We start from the raw sequence: 16198 nt of genomic DNA, 5'->3' as shown, positions 1-16198 counted from the left end.
AGCACAGTTTGTGTATACTGAAGCTTTGGACATCTTTGACTCTGTTTGATTTGTTTCTGTTTTAAAACAGAATCTTACTATGTAACCCTTGATGGCCTGGAACTCACAGAGATCCTCCTGTGTCTGCCTTGTAAGTGCTCGAATTATAAATATCTAGCATCATGCTTAGCTCACAGCCTTTGAGACTTTAGAATAGGTGGAGATAACACTAGAGCCCTTCTTGTAGCACACACAAGAAGTTACACCATGAGTTTGGAATTATTTTTGCATCTTAAGTATTTCAAACTGTTTTATGAAAGTTGATCAACCTTCTTGGCTATTTGTAGTACTAGATAAACATTTGAACTGTTTTAGAGGTGATGAAACCAGAGTGTGTAATTGTTACACAGTAGGCCTAATAGATCTATCAATAGCCAAATGCTGAAATTTATCTATAACCATAAGGTCTCTGAAAACTGAGCTAAACTGATAGATAATCTTGGCTAAACTATTCACAGCTTACTGTCTGATTAAGATGTGGCAAGTATAGGCAAGTTTATTTGGTTGATTTCCAGACAATGTAGTTAGGATTAGGTCATTTCTAATATACTCTGCTGTATGATAAAGCTGTCAAAAAACTTTTTAAAAATTTTTATTTATTTTATGTATATAGGTTTTCTGTTTTTGTCTCCATGACTGTCTGTGTGCAGTATGTGCTTGGAAGTTGGAATAGGGTGGAAGATGGTGTTGGGTTCCCTGGAACTGGGGTTTACAGATGGTTGTGGGCCAATATGTGGGTTTTGGGAATTAAATCTGGATCCTCTCCAAGAGCAAGCAGCAAGTGATCTCAGCTGCAGAGCCATTTCTCCAGCCCCCAAACTCTTTCGTGAATCAAAGGTTTTACGGGGCTGTCTCTAAACAGATCCCATCTAAAGTTGAAGTAGGCTGAAAACAAATCATTATCGCGGCCAGACATACTGAATAGAGTATATTTTGAATAATATACTATCCTGGTGGTGATTGTAGGAGCAAAAGGAGAGGTAATTATTTCAGAAACCTCTGGATGAAAACATAATGATATTTGTTAATATATTAATATGTAACTATATAATAACATAACTATACAGATAATAAATATAAATCTTTGTTTTCTTGAGATAGGAGGATCCTTCTCTGTTAGCCCAAGATACCTCAAACTTACTATAACTCAGTCTGGGTATAGACTTGCCATCCTCCTGCCTCTGCCTCCTGAGTACTGGAGTTATACATATGCTCTACCACGCCTGACTTATTTCAAGATTTTACATTCATTGAATTCCTTTTATATAATATAATCTGGATGTCATGATAACTGGATTGTTAGTTAAGATGATGTTGTCTTTTGTCTGTGTGGGGTGGGGGCGTGGGGAGCTGGTATGTAAAATCAGAGGCGGGATCAGTTCTTTCCTTCTATGTGGGCCACTGGGCTGAAGTCAGGCTTGATGATAGCAAACACCTTTACCTGTTCAGCCATCTCAGCAAAGATATTTTGAAAGAACTGATCCTAATAATTTTGTTATTTGTAGTTCTATGCATGAAAGTGTAATATGGAAGCTGAGGTGAACATTAAATATAATATGTGTGTGTGAGTATCATTGTAAATAGCGGTCTATGCTGAAACAGTACTCATTTATGGGTTCTCATTGCAGAAGAGTTGTAGTGAACATAACTTGATAATTTCTTAAAAAGAAACTTTATATTGAAAACACAGATTTTTTGATTATTTCTAGACTATTAAAATTTAAATTTTTCCCCTTTATCAAATATAAATACATTGCTTTTTAGTAAAAATTATATTGTGTGTATATATATATGCATATATATATATATACACACACACATGCATATGAGAGAGAAACATTTATATAAAATAACATTTTGTTGTGAGTAAATAGAATAAACTGTCCCAGTATCCGTGGAAAATTTCCAGGAACTCACTGCCACCCTTTCCTCAAATAAAGAAGTTGCAGGTTCTCAGTCGAGCTCCTTAGGAAGTGCACAGTGTTTGCATAGACAAGCGTACTTAACTCCTCCATAGACGACTTGTAATTTCAGATACACTGTACATGCTGTGTAACTAGCATTAGACTGTACTGTTCAGAGAATAGTGGCAGAGAAAAATGTTCTGTATCCTTAGTATAGATGAACATATGCCGCCCCCGCCCCCTCCAAATACTTGTTTTTTGAGACATGGTCTCACTATGCAGCCTGGAGCTCCTTATTTTAGATCAGGCTGGCCTTGAACTCATACAACTCCATTGGCCCGGCCTCAAAGGGCTGGGAGTACAGACATGCACCACCACGCCTGGAATCTTCTGGTATAGAGGGCTGACTAACTGGGCCAGTGATTTAACACCGAGAAGTACGTTGGGTGTTAAGATATCACTGTACAAATAGAAACAGACCTGCCCTTGTCAGTTCCTTGCTGGTGGGGAATCAGCAGCTACGAGTGAGATACTTAAGTTCAGGGAAATTTCTCCTCTGTGTAGACCTAGACATGGAGTAGCAAGAGAGGAAAGGAACAGAGGGAAGTCGGCTGAAGAGTCTTCCTATTTGGTGGGTAAGTTGTAATAGGAACTGTTTCTGTTGCTCTCTGGCTGGTCATCATGCTTCCTTAGAAAGAATGCAGTCAGGATTTTATCCCAAAGGAAGCTTTAATGAAAAGGCTCCAGCAAAGCTCCATTAGTTGTATTGTCACCACCTCTGGCTTAATGCATCTCCTTTCTCCTCTGATACTGACTGCTTCTTGTGCTAAGCGTGCACACTTTTACCTCAGGTTCTTGAGTGTTTCTTCTTCCTCTGAAGGTGTTCTAAGATTTGCTCATGGGTTGTTCTTCATTCCCCCACCATTACCACCACACACACCTCTTTAAATACTAACTTCCTAGAAGGCCTAGCTAGTCAGTTATCAAGTATCACTGCCCATACAAGGTAGTGGGGTTTTTGTTGTTAGGGTTTTGGGTGGGTTTTTGTTCACTTGTTTGTTTTGCTTGCTTGCATTGCCCATCATTTCAATTTTAGAGGTTGCTGACCTTTGTCATTACAAATCGTATCTAGTGTACTGTAGGCTTTGCACTGCTGAGTGAATGGTGGTAAATGGACAGATACACCCCAAAGGTGAGTGAGAAGGTAGTTAGAATGGGGTTAACTGTGTGGTTTCTTTGCCTTTTGTGTGTGTGCTTGAACTAGACAGATATCCTGCCACTGACCCATACTTCCTTTTAAAGTATATATTGATTATAATTTTTACTTTTTATAGCCTTGAACTTATGTCTCAGTTTCCTGAATACAGGCCTCAAACACCAGGCCTGGTTTGCCACTATGAAGAAAATTTAAAAGTGATTACAATAACTTTCTATTTCTATTTTCTGTTTCAGATTCCCAGGCTAGCTTGCAACTCCTGTGTCCCTTAGGCTAACTTTGGCCTTCTGACCCTCACACCTGCTTCCCTAGTGCTGGGGCTGCAGGCAGTGTGCCTCTGGGCCCACTTTCCGTTTATCTTCCTTTGACATTGTTTTCTCCAAACTTTTCTGACAAAAGAGCTGGGGATAGCTCAATTGGTAGAATACTTACCTAGCATGCATAAAGATGTGTTCAATTCCCCAACCACATTCCATAAGCTGGAATAGGTGGCACATGCCTGTAATACTGCATTGGAAGCGGGAGGCAGGGGGATCCAGGGTTAAGATACCCTCAGCTATGTAGTGAGTTCTGTATCATCCTTAACTATGTAATGAGCTCAAAGCCAGCCCAGATTATCTGAGACCCTGTCTCAAATTCTAACCTAAATGGTACTAAATACTAATTTATTTCCAGCTAATTTATTAATTCCAATACTAATTTTACCAGAGGAAATTTTATTAAATGAATAATTAAAATGCCTACCTTAGATTAAATTATGCCTTACAGTGTTTTGTCTAGTACAATATGGAAAGGCTATGTAACTTACAAAAAAACCCTTAAGTTAAAATAAAACCACATAAGCTTGTATTATATCTGGCATAGTAGAGCATACCTTCGAGGCAGGCTGCTCTTTCTGAGTTCAAGGCCAGCTAGAACTACATATGAGAGACCCAGTTTCAAAAGAAAAAGAAAAGAGGAAAGATTCTATTACAACAATGTGCAAAGAAATGAAACTTTAAGGACCTCATGTTTTCAAAGGACTAACTGATTTGGGTCTGTCCCCTCTTCTTTTTAGGAAGAAGAAAGATACAATCGATCCCTTATTATTCAGATACAGGGTTCAGCCCACTAAAAAGGAGATGTATGAGTCTGCTGTTGTTAAAGCAACACAAATCAGGTAAAACTCAGTACTTGGCATTTGCCGTAAAATAAGTTTTAATTGTTCTCTCTTCCCTTCTGCCCCACATTTCACTCAGGTAATCTAAAAAAAAAAAAAAGTGTTGGATTAGGTAGACCCTGAGGCAGAGGTGCCACCTGCTTTTCTTCTGGAGGAGTTGGGAGGCTCAGGGTGCAGCTCTGAAAAGTGTTCCTCTGTGTACTAGACTGGAACTTGATTTGTAGCTCAGCCCTCAAACTCACAAAGATTCCCTGCCTCTGCCTCCTGAGTGGTCGGATTAAATATGTGCACCATCACCTACAGTTTGAGATCCTACTTTATTTCAAAACAAAACAAAACAAAGAGCTTTTAAACATTTAGTGTTTGCGTGTGTGCATGTGTACACACATGCTGTGTAACACATAGAGATCAGAGGACAGCTTGTCGGAGTCACTTCTGCCATGTTGAATTCCAGGGATCAAAAGTAGGTCAGGCTTGGCATCAAGTGCTGTTGCATACTGAACCAGGTCACCAGTCCAGATATGTCACCTTTTGTAGTTGCAGTGAGGTGTGTGGTTGGTTTGTTTGTCAGGCCACATCATTAGTTTAAGATCTGTAGCAGGTATGTCCAGTGGGCCACATATATCCCAGTATTTAGCCCAACAAAAAAATTCATAAACTTACTTAAAATGTTACAATTTATTATTTAAAATTTTATTTTAGAATTTTTATTTTAGAACTCAATTGTGTGGTTCTCTAGGATAAACTTTGTAGCTGTCGGTGTTGTATAGCAACGTCACCAGGTGGACCGTGCCGAAGGTACTGAGCACTAATTGGGCTAGCTAATCAGTGTCAGTGACTAGGAGGTGGGGCCAGGGACGGACCCTCACTCACAGTTGACTTCTTTTGTCTCCTTTGTCTTTAGTTCAGAGTATGCATAGCAGTTCAAACGTGCTGGTTCCTATTTAATATTGTTCAGTTTTCTATTTCCTTTTTGACTTCTAGTTTATAACTCCTCTAGGCTTCAGTTCCATCCCTACTGGCTCATTTTCTTTTTTATATTTTTTTTAATTAGATATTTTCTTCATTTACATTTCAAATGCTATCCCAAAAGTTCCCTATACCCTCCCCCGCTCCGCCCTGCTCCCCTACCCACCCACTCCCACTTCTTGGCCCTGGCCATTCCCCTGTACTGGGACATATAAAGTTTGCAATACCAAAGGACCTCTCTTCCCAGTGATGGCCAACTAGGCCATGAGCTAAAGGATTAGAGTGAGAAATTGTGCTTGGCAGTGAAGCAGTAAAATCACACACAACTCTGACACAGCTCTTCAGTTGGTTTTTGGTTTGTTTTGTTTTTTTGGTTTTTTTGTTTTTTTGTTTTACTTTTTAGATTTTTTATTTTATGTGTATGAATGTTTTTGTCAGCATGGTGTTCCTAGTCTCCACAGAGGTCACAGAAGGCGTTGGGTCTCCTGGAGCTGGAGTTACCATTGTGGGCTGTCATGTGGATAATGGGAGCCCAGTTTCTCTGCAAGGCAACAAATGCTGGAAACCACTGGGCCTCCTCCAGCCTCCAACTTACAACTCTTATTGGGCTCAAAAGTGCTATTCCTGTACTATTCCTGTTAGAGACTTGACACACTAGAGAACTTGTAACAACTAGAAATTCCCTGCTAATGAAATGTCCTGTTCGGTGACAGCTAATTGCCACTAGAGCTTTTCATCCCTTATTTGAAGTGAAAATGAGGAACTAACTTTCCAATGTATTTATAAAGAGAAAACCCATTTGCGGCTACTGGCCACCATGTCGGACAGTGCAGACTTCAAGAATCAATGTGTTCATTGTCAGTAAGTTGCTCCCTTCTGTTTGCCAGCTGCTCCGAATCCTGAGCAGCAGCTGGGCAAAAACCTTTGAAGACCAGGAAAGGAACACAGTTGGTTACAGGTCCAGGGATGCGTACTCACCGAGCAGATCTCTACTTTTGTTTGAAAGACATGTACTGAATTTCATTAAGACATTTCCTTTTGCCAGGACTGTTGTGCTGGCTTTGTTTCCCTTTGTTTTTTGACTGCCTTGGTTTTGTTTGTTGTGGTGTTTATTGCTGTGTTTGCTGCTTTCAAGGAAAATCAAAGTGCTAATTAAAATTGCTTCTTTGAGCCGGGGGGTGGTGGTGCATGCCTTTAATCCCAGCACTGGGAAGGAAGAGGCAGGCAGATTTCTGAGTTCGAGGCCAGCCTGGTCTACAAAGTGAGTTCCAGGACAGCCAGGACTGCACAGAGAAACCCTGTCTCAAAAAAAAAAAAAAAAATTGCTTCTTTGAAATCTAACTTTATCTTGAACTTGGTGTATGTAAACACAAAGTGCTTTAAAATTTGCTAACATCTCATTATATTTTGCTTACAATATCTATGTGAACAGGTGACTAGTTGATGCTGTGTCATAGCTAATCATTTTTATTTTAATTTTTCTACTAATTTTAATTTTGAAATAATAGTTTAAAAACAATGCTCCTATTTACTTTATTTCTGTTTTTGAACAACAAATACATTGTTTTTATTATAGGCTTTTTATAATTGATCCATTCCAGTTTTTCTAATTTCTTGAATAATTCCTCTGTGTAGAGTTTCTAATAAAGTTTACTAACTATCTTTGAAAGATGAATATTTTCACTGTGTAGACTCCTGGGCTTAGAAGTCAAGTTTCAAATGTGTAGTGATTATAGCGTTCTGGTTCAGTTGTTAGCACTAACATTACCTTCTTCCCCCCACATCAGCCGGAGAAAACACCTATTTTCTCGGGATAAACTAAAGCTTTTTCTCAAGCAACACTGTGAAGCACAAGATGGAGTCATTAAAATTAAGGTAATGAAAATACTGAAATCATATATAGGGAAGAAATAAAAATAACAAAATGTATAATATTATCGATTTGTAACATTGATAAAATGATATTTCAAAGGTGATTTAAATAGCTCTCATTTTATCTGGGGACTTAATCTTTAGTACTTTTTAAAGTGTTTTTTATTGAATTGGGTACTGTTTTAGAATTATTAGGTGGCTCAGTTACTACTACCACATTTCATTGTATAGATGATCAACTAAGGCAGATGAAAACAGGTGGAGAACTTGGAAAGTTGTTTAGTGACTTACGGATTTTATCTGCCTTACACAGAACAGAAGGACTCATAATAGTGCTAAATAAATGCTCAATTAGGAGAAGTAATCAAAGGCATTCTAGACTAAATTTGAACCCCATACATTAGATTTTAATATGGTCATTAAGAGGGAGAATAACATTTTTATGTATCTAAGACTGGCTTTGAGTCCTCCTAGGTGGCATATGTCTGTATAGGCATATATAGGTGTATATATAGGCATATATAGGTGTATATATATAGGCATATATAGGCACATGGTGCTAGGAAGGGTAAGCACCAGATGGACACTGCCTGCAGTGGGTGCAATAAGGGATTGAAATTGATCAGGATACATAAGCATCCCAGTGGGAAACTGGGAAAGTTGACACAATTAAAATTTAATGTTTGCCATATAAAAACTTGAAAGCATTATTAAAGTATAATAAACTATTTTTGGCTTTCTCTGAGTAAATATGTAAGTTGAGCATCCTTCCCTAGAAAATCAAAAATGCTCTAAGTCCTAAAGCTTTTTTATTTTAAACCTTGTTGATTATTACAGTGACTCTGTATAAAAATATCTACACTATTAAATGTGGATGCATACAAAACATTTTAAGGTATCATAAAGGAGTTGGAGAGATGACTCAGCAGTTAAGAACACCAGCTGCTCTTGCAAAGGACCCAAATTTGATTCTCAGCCCCACATAATGACTCAAAACTGCCTACCTCCAGTTCCAGGGTATCCAGCACCCTCTTCTGTCTTTCTTGGTCACTGAATGCATACGATGCACAGATATACATATAGACAAAACGTCCATATGCATAAAATAATGGAATACATAAATCTCAAAGTATTTCAAAACATCACGCTAATAACCTTTAAAGAACATCAAGGTATATGTAGACCAGGCGCAGTGGTATAATATGCTTGTAAGCTCGGGTTGCTGAGGTAAGAGAATCACAAGTTTGATTGTGGTATACTATGTACAAGTATCCTGTACAGTTCAGTATCCTGTGTAAATGAATTTCACATTTAGAATTCAAAACCAACCTCATCTAAAAAGCAAGTCAAAACTAGTCAGAGGTACGTACTGAGTTTCTATCTAAAAAAAAAAGTGTGTGTGTGTGTGTGTGTGTAAAATTTTCTTCTTACATAGAAAAGTTTAGATAAAATTGGTAAAAACAAAGCATGTATCTATAGAGATGGTTCACAATGAAGAGGTGATTACTGCTATTACTTAAATTGGTTCCCTGCATCACATCCCACATCAGGTGCTTACAACTGCCTGGATGTAACTCCAGCACCCACCTTCATATGTGCACATTCCCGCACAACAGAAACCTGATATTAAAAATAACATAAATCTAAAAAACATATTGAACTCGCATTTAGAATTCAAAAATCTGTAGAAACATTGATATTTTGTGGAAAGGTGGTTTGGCTTTGTTAGGCTAAGTCTTAGGTAAGCGCATCTTAAAGCAACTGTGAAGCCAAGAATGAACTTGAGGTCCTGAACTTTGAGGTCCTGTCTTGCAAATGCTGGGATTATGGGCATGTATCACAATACTCAGTTCATGATAAACTTTAATTAGTTTTCTATCTGGTGTCTTTCTGATGAATTATTTAATGTAGAAAAGGATCGTATAAACCAACTGCATTTGAAAGACAATGTGGGCCGGGCATTGTGGCGCACACCTTTAATCCCAGCACTTGGGAGGCAGAGCCAGGCAGATTTCTGAGTTCGAGGCCAGTCTGGACTGCAAAGTGAGTTCCAGGACAGCCAGGTCTACACAGAGAAACCCTGTCTCGAAAAACCAATTTAAAAAAAAAAAAAGACAATGTGTTTGGCTTAGTCTTTAACAGCAGTAATAGTGGTCATATGACATTCAAACATATTGTATACAGTGACTAATGTGTTGTCCCTGTGTGTTTTAATTAAGGCATCATCGTTTTCAGCATATAACATAGCAGAGCAAGACTTCTCTTATTTCTTCCCTGATGACCCACCTACTTTCATCTTCAGTCCTGCTAACAGGCGACGAGGAAGACCTCCCAAACGAATATCTTTTGGTCAGGTAGGTAAAGAAAAGCCTAAACTACCCTTAGCTGTTAATAAAGCAGTATTTGTAAACAATGAAATGTTTAGTTCCTGTCACCCCTATAACCTGTAAGAAGAATAGCCTTTTGCTTCCTATAAGAAAACTTGAGTGTGTGCTCGCTTGATACTGCTCGGAATTAAGATTTATGAAGTTTCCAGTGTGGAGTCATGTTCTCTGGAGACAGATTTTATACCAAGGTAGGAATAAGAATACAGGCAGTTACAAAGGAAAACAAGTGGGATGAAAAACGTTAGAAAATTAGAATAACACTCAAGTATCCAATGCAGTTCTGACCAGTGGGCTGTAGGAAAGGTCTGAATGAAACACAAGAGTTGGCGGTTTGAATAAGAAGAGCTCCCATGGGATCATCTATTTGAATGCTTAGTCATCAGGGAGTGGCCTTTGAGGTACCCAGTGTGTCTGTACCTCTGGGTCTCAGCTGCTTTTCCAGCGTCTGCCTGCTTGTTGCCCTGATAATGAACTAACTAAACCTCTGAGACTATAAGCTAGCCCCCAACTCAATGTTTTCCCTTACAATGGTTGTCTTGGTCATGGTATCTCTTCACAAAGGGTGGAAAGGTACTTGAGCCATGACCATGGTTGTAAGGGACTCAGCATTGGTTTGCAGATTGTTCTTCCTGCATATAGCACACATAGAGCTCTAACGAGCTATGAAGCAGAATGTGCATTCTTGAGGCTGCAATTTGTAAATCAAATGGTTCTAATATTCTTTATATAATAATATCCAGTTTCTTTATGTAGTTTCTAAAAATAGACTTTAAACACAAGCAAATTACAATCTACTGCTGACTCAGTATGTAATGAGAGATATAGAATACACAGAGAATCTCTAAGAGATTTTGGGCAGGAAAGAGAAGGGCAGTGTGGGATGAAAAATGTGTCAGTTACTTCCCCGTTTTCCTTTATTTGTTTTAGCAGTAAAGAATTTTCCTTCATCAGATCGTTGTCACTCCCCACAAAGACACCATGGAAGTGTCTGAGTGAGCACTAATAAGCTATGCCGATCCCAGAGTTGGAAGGAGCACACTTGGGTTTTTCTGACCTGAGATTCCCTTTCCTTCTGCATTTTGTTTTCTGTTCTCCTCCTTCTGTACATGCAGGTTTGTTCTTTTCTTCTGGCTAGAGGTTGCCAATAGCTATAACGATTTGCAAGCAAGCTTCCCCTGCTTCTAATAGCAGTTTGGAGGGTATTTGGTATATGTGATGGTTTGTATATGCTTGGCTCAGGAAGTGGCACTATTCAGAAGTGTGGCTTTGTTTGAGTGGGTGTGTCACGGTGGGTGTAGGTTTAAGACTCTGACCCTAGCTTCCTGGAAGTCAGTCTTTCACTAGTAGCCTTCAGATGAAGAGGTTGCACTCTCAGCTCCTCCTCCTCATGCCTGCCTGAATGCTGCCATTCGCCTTCCTTGAGGATAATGGACTGAACCTCTGGACCTGTAAGCCAGCCCCAATTAAATGCTGTTCTTATGAGACTTGCCTTGGTCATGGTGTTTGTTTACAGGATTAAAACCCTAACTAAACAGAAGTTGGTATCAGGAACTGGGGTATTGCTGTGATAGGTCTGACCAGGCTTTTTGTTTGGAGGAATGTGGAGTTTGGGTCTTTGGAAAGCAGTGGAATGCTTTAAGTTGGGCTTAATGGGCTATCCTAGTAGGAATGTGGAAGACTTGTTACTGAGTATGATTTGAACTGTGCAGACTTGACCCAAGAGGTTTCAGTGGAGAAGAATTTCAGTATGTGGCCTAGAAACCGTTTTTGTGGTATTTTGGTGAAGGATGTGGCTGCTTTTTGCCCTTGTCTGAAGAGTCTACCTGAGTGTAAGGCAAAAGGACGTTGCCAAAAAGCCCAGCAGAGACTTTTTTCTCTGTTTAAGTCTCATGAAGAGTGTTTTGATCAAGCACAGCAAGCTTAGAAAGGAAAAATATAAAATATGTGGTTTCAGTATTAAAGGGGCACCAGGGAGTGAAATGGAGCCAAATCCTGTGTTCTAGGAGATAACAGATTAAGGGAGTGAGATTTTGGGCAAGAACTACTCAGGTAAATTTAGATCCTGGTGTGGTGATATACATCTTTAATCCCAGGAGATAAAGCCAAGCAGAAATCTGACTTCAAGGCCAGCCTGAGACAGAGCAAGCTCTAGCTGAAGAAAAGCTTAAATCCAGTGGTGGATGGTGGTACACACCTTTAATCCCAAGAGACAGGCATGTAGATCTCTGAGTTCAAGGTCAATCAATCTACAGAACAATATCCAGGACAGCCAAGCTTAGGCAGTGAAGGAGTTGGAAAAGTGGAAGCTAGTGATAATAATAGAATAAGGGAGCCATGTTTCAGCTCCTACAAGCACCAGAACTCAACAGCTTTAGCCGTGTGTCTCTGGCTTTATATTCAAGAGAAGGAGACTACTGGGACAGTTGATGCTGGTTAGCTGGAGCTAAGAAATTAGCTGTGATTAAAAAGAGGCTAGCATCACTGAGGTGAAATCTTCTGGGAAGTATTTTCGAGAGCACAAAGAAGCTGTGTTCCAGAGATAGCCAAGGTTGTACCTCATGCTACAGCTGTACTTAGTAACGTGTTAAGAGTCACCCATGTAGTACTGATTTTAAAGGCATTTAAGGGGTCATGAAGAGCAGCTGAGGCTTTGCACTGTGAGAGGCCATGCAAGGCCATTGGTGAAGGTGCATCCTCAGTTGCAGTTGATGGCCCAGGACTGAAGTGGTCATGCAAAGACGTTGAGGCTTGACACCTTGGTCTAGGGAGTGGCACTATTCAGAGGTGTGGCCTTGTTGGAATAGGTGTGTCACTGTGGGTGTGGGCTTAAGAGCTCACTCTAGCTTCCTGGAAGCCAGTCTTCACTAGCAGCCTTCAGATGAAGAGGTAGAGAACTCTCAGCTCCTCCTGCATCATGTCTGCCTGGATGCTGCCATGCTCTTTCCTTGAGGACAATGGACTGAACCCTGAACCTGTAAGCCAGCCCCAATTAAATGTTGTCCTTAAAGAGTTGCTTTAGTCCTTTCAGCTGAAAGAAGCAGCAATTGAAAGAGTCAGATGCAGATATTTGCACCCAACCAATAGACAGAAGCAGCTGACCCCTGTTGTTGAATTAGGGAAGGTTGAAAGAAGCTGAGGAGAAGGGCAATCTTGTAGGAGGACCAGCAGTCTCAATTAATCTGAACCCCTGAGATCTCTCAAACACTAGACCACCAAACAGACAGCAAACACCAGCTGATATGAGGCCTGGAACACACATACAGTAGAGGACTGCTGGGTCTGTGTTCACTCAGAGATGATGCACCTAACCCTCAAGAGATTGGAGGCCCCAGGGAGTTTAGAGGTCAGGTGAAGTGTGGAGGTGGGGACATCCATGTGGAGACAGGGGGTGGAGTGGAGGTATATGGGACGTGGAGCAGTAGGAGGGTGGATTGGGGAGGAATAAAATATGGAGTGTAAGAGAGAGAGAGAGATGCCTTGGTCATGGTGTCTGTTCACAGTAGTAAGACCCTAACTAAGACGGTATAATTTAGAATTTGTTGAAGTGCCTTGGTCATTTCTGACAAAACCTTTCTCAGAGCTGCTCCAGTCCTTGTGGATGAAAGGTGTTTCTCTTCGACATAACCGTCGACATAGTGACCAATTAACCACTTTATTTCCTAGCTCGAGGTCAGGTGTAATTATCGTTGTCAGCTGTTTAAAATGTTCACTTCAGAATTTATCCAAATTTTGAGATAAGGTGTTTACTTAGAATCTTGAACCTTAGTTGTTACAACCTTGCTCATGTTTTACTCTATTAGTCAGGGTTCTCTAGAGTCACACAACCCCCTTCTTCCAATGTCCTCATGGTCTCCAGCAGAAGGTGTAGCCCAGATTAAAGGTGTTTTCCATCACACCTTTAATCCCAGATGACCTTGAACTCTGAGATCTCCCTGTTTTATCTGGAATCCATAGCCACTATGCCTCAAGATCTCCACACCAAGATCCAGATTAGAAACTTCTATCTCCCAGCCTCCAGATTAGGGTCACTGGTGAGCCTTCCAATTCTAGATTGTAGTTCATTCCAAATACAGTCAAGTTGAGAACCAGGAATAGCCACTACACTTACTAAGATCTGACTTCCCTGATAAACTATCCATGAGGGAAGGGTCCAAGGCTGCCTTGTTTATCACTGTTGTTTAGTGGTGGCCTAGTGCTTACCAAGTGCTTAAATAGTAAAATGAGTTGTATGTTTTGTTGTATTACAGTATGAAGTTAAATGATAATCAGAGAGCCAGCTGTGGCACAAGGCAGAGGCAGGATGGTCACAGCAATGCTGAGGCCATCTGAGGCCTTGTCTATATAGAAAGTTCTGGGTCAGCAAGGAGCTACATAGCAAGAATACTGTCCCAAAATAAAATAAAAATTTGGGATTGCTCAATATTGACCACAAAAAAAAATCCTGACATGTCTTTCATATTTGATATTTATCTCATCTGGATTATAAAGTAATCTTGAGGATTTATTGTTTTTCTAATGTGTAATTTTTGTTGCTCTTGATATGGTACCAAAGTATTGGATGTTTTTCTAATTTATGTAAGTGTGGAGGTTGGCTCATACTCTACATATCACTATGATTAGAATTACTAATTTATCCATTTATACTTAGAATTCAGTTTAATATTTACAAAAAGCTGTAATTGGTGTGGGTTTTATTGGTTTTCTGTTGTTCTGGGCATTTGAACCCAGGGCTTCAAGATACTTATGTACATCTTGGTATTCTAGCACTGACCAATGACTGCAGTCTTGGTGAGAGCTTTTGATGTTTTGGGCTGTTTTGTTTTGTTTTTTTTTTCCTTACTAAGAAAACTTGACAAATCATCAGTTTATGTAGTTTGTGGTTTAGCACTTTAGTTTCTTCATTTATTTTTTAGGAAGACAGCATTGCTAGTAAGCAGACTGCTGCAAGATATCGGAACAAAGCTATTAAAGAAAGAGACAAACTTCTGAAACAGGAAGAAATGAGGGCACTGGGTGAGTTTTAACATTCTCTCCAAACACTGTTTAAGGATAAAAACATTATTTCTCTGGGCCCAAATGAGGAATATCTCTGAATGATACATCTTTCCTCACATATTACTGCCATTTTTTTTTTTTCTGAATGGCACTTATTCACTTAAGTATATCATTCCCTAGTAGATTGCTTCATGCTAGATTGAGCTAAAGTTCTTTCCAGGGTTTAAAAGCCATGGCATCTGAGCTGTGTCTGAGGCCTTCACTGACCCTGCCTCCCAGCTTGAGTGCATCAGAATCTCGTTCACAGTGGGTTCTAGATTAATACATTACCGTTGTGAGGATGTGATCTCACATCCTAACAAGAAGAATACTTAATTATCATTTTTTTGTATGTTTTAGTGTCTTTGGTTTTAAAGGCAGGGTATGTTTGTCCTAATGTGGGTAACTTACTGTTTAATCATTACCTGCTAGCCCCTCAAGAATTTGTGAGTCTCTGCTAATCTCATTTAACCCAAACTATTTTAGAGCCTTTTGTGTTACTTATTTTTAAACCAAATTTTTGTTTTTGTCAGTATGTAGTTTTCAGTTTGACCTTTCTCCACAGCTTCTGAAAAGGCTAAGCTAAAACGAGAAAAGGCAGATGCTTTGGAAGCAAGAAAAAGAGAAAAGGAAGATAAAGAGAAAAAGAGGGAAGAATTGAAGAAAATTGTAGAAGAAGAGCGACTAAAGAAAAAAGAAGAAAAAGAGAGACTTAAAATAGAAAGAGAAAAGGTATTCAGTATATTAATATGTATAAATATAGCTGTGATTCTTACATATAATATAAATTTACATATTTAAATGTATCACTAATTCTTTAAATTATTTTACCATTTTTGTTCACATTTTTGAGCCTGCATAGAACACAGATTTAAAAATTAATCTCCCCAGGTGTGGTGGCCCACACCTTTAATCCCAGCACTCTGGAGGCAGAGGCAGGCAGATTTCTTGAGTTCCAGGCCAGCCTGGTCTACAAAGTAAGTTCCACGACAGCCAGGGCTACACAGAGAAACCCTGAAGACCAAAAAAAACAAAAACAAAAACAAAAAAAAAACTCCTCAGGGCACTAGAGAGATGGCTCAGTGGTTAAGAGCACTGGCTGCTCTTCCAGAGGTCCTGAGTTCAATTCCTAGCAATCACATGGTGGCTCATAACCATCTATAATGATATCTGGTGCCTTCTTCTGGCATGCAGGCATATATGCAGGCAGAATGATATATATACACACACACACATATATATATATATACACACATATAAACATATCTATTTATATATATGAAATAAAGAGAGAGAGAGAGAAAACGAGAAAGAAGGAAAGAAAGAAATCTTTGAAAAATTAATTTCCCTTTTGCTTCAGAAAATTTAATTATTATTTTAAGGTTCAATGTATTTGTATGCTTTTACACTTCACTCAAAATGGGCAGCTCACAACCATCTATAATTTCAGCTCCAGGGAATCTGTCACCCTCTTCTGGCCTCCACAAGCATCAGACATGCATGTGGTGCCAAGACATACACACAGGCAAAACATCCATACACAGTAAATAAATGAATCCTTTTTTTAAAGATTCATTTATTTTATTTATTTGAGTACACTGTAGCTGTCAGACACACC

General features: G+C 39.3%; 1 protein-coding gene across 5 annotated transcripts in view; it reads left to right on the top strand.

Moving 5' to 3' along the window:
• The window catches only part of Baz1a (bromodomain adjacent to zinc finger domain 1A), a 124308-nt gene that overhangs the window by 63801 nt on the left and 44309 nt on the right, over positions 1-16198 (top strand). For all 5 annotated transcript variants that reach the window (XM_021179125.2, XM_029484732.1, XM_021179127.2 and 2 more), the window contains exons 5-9: positions 4217-4318; positions 7075-7162; positions 9379-9513; positions 14460-14559; positions 15146-15312. In XM_021179125.2, the coding sequence (XP_021034784.1) occupies positions 4217-4318; positions 7075-7162; positions 9379-9513; positions 14460-14559; positions 15146-15312 (592 nt within the window). The remainder of the gene's footprint in view (positions 1-4216; positions 4319-7074; positions 7163-9378; positions 9514-14459; positions 14560-15145; positions 15313-16198) is intronic.

The sequence above is a fragment of the Mus caroli genome, chromosome 12 (assembly GCF_900094665.2).
Source record: "Mus caroli chromosome 12, CAROLI_EIJ_v1.1, whole genome shotgun sequence".
Taxonomy (NCBI): Eukaryota; Metazoa; Chordata; class Mammalia; order Rodentia; family Muridae; genus Mus; species Mus caroli.
This window is presented reverse-complemented; position numbering and strand designations above follow the sequence as displayed.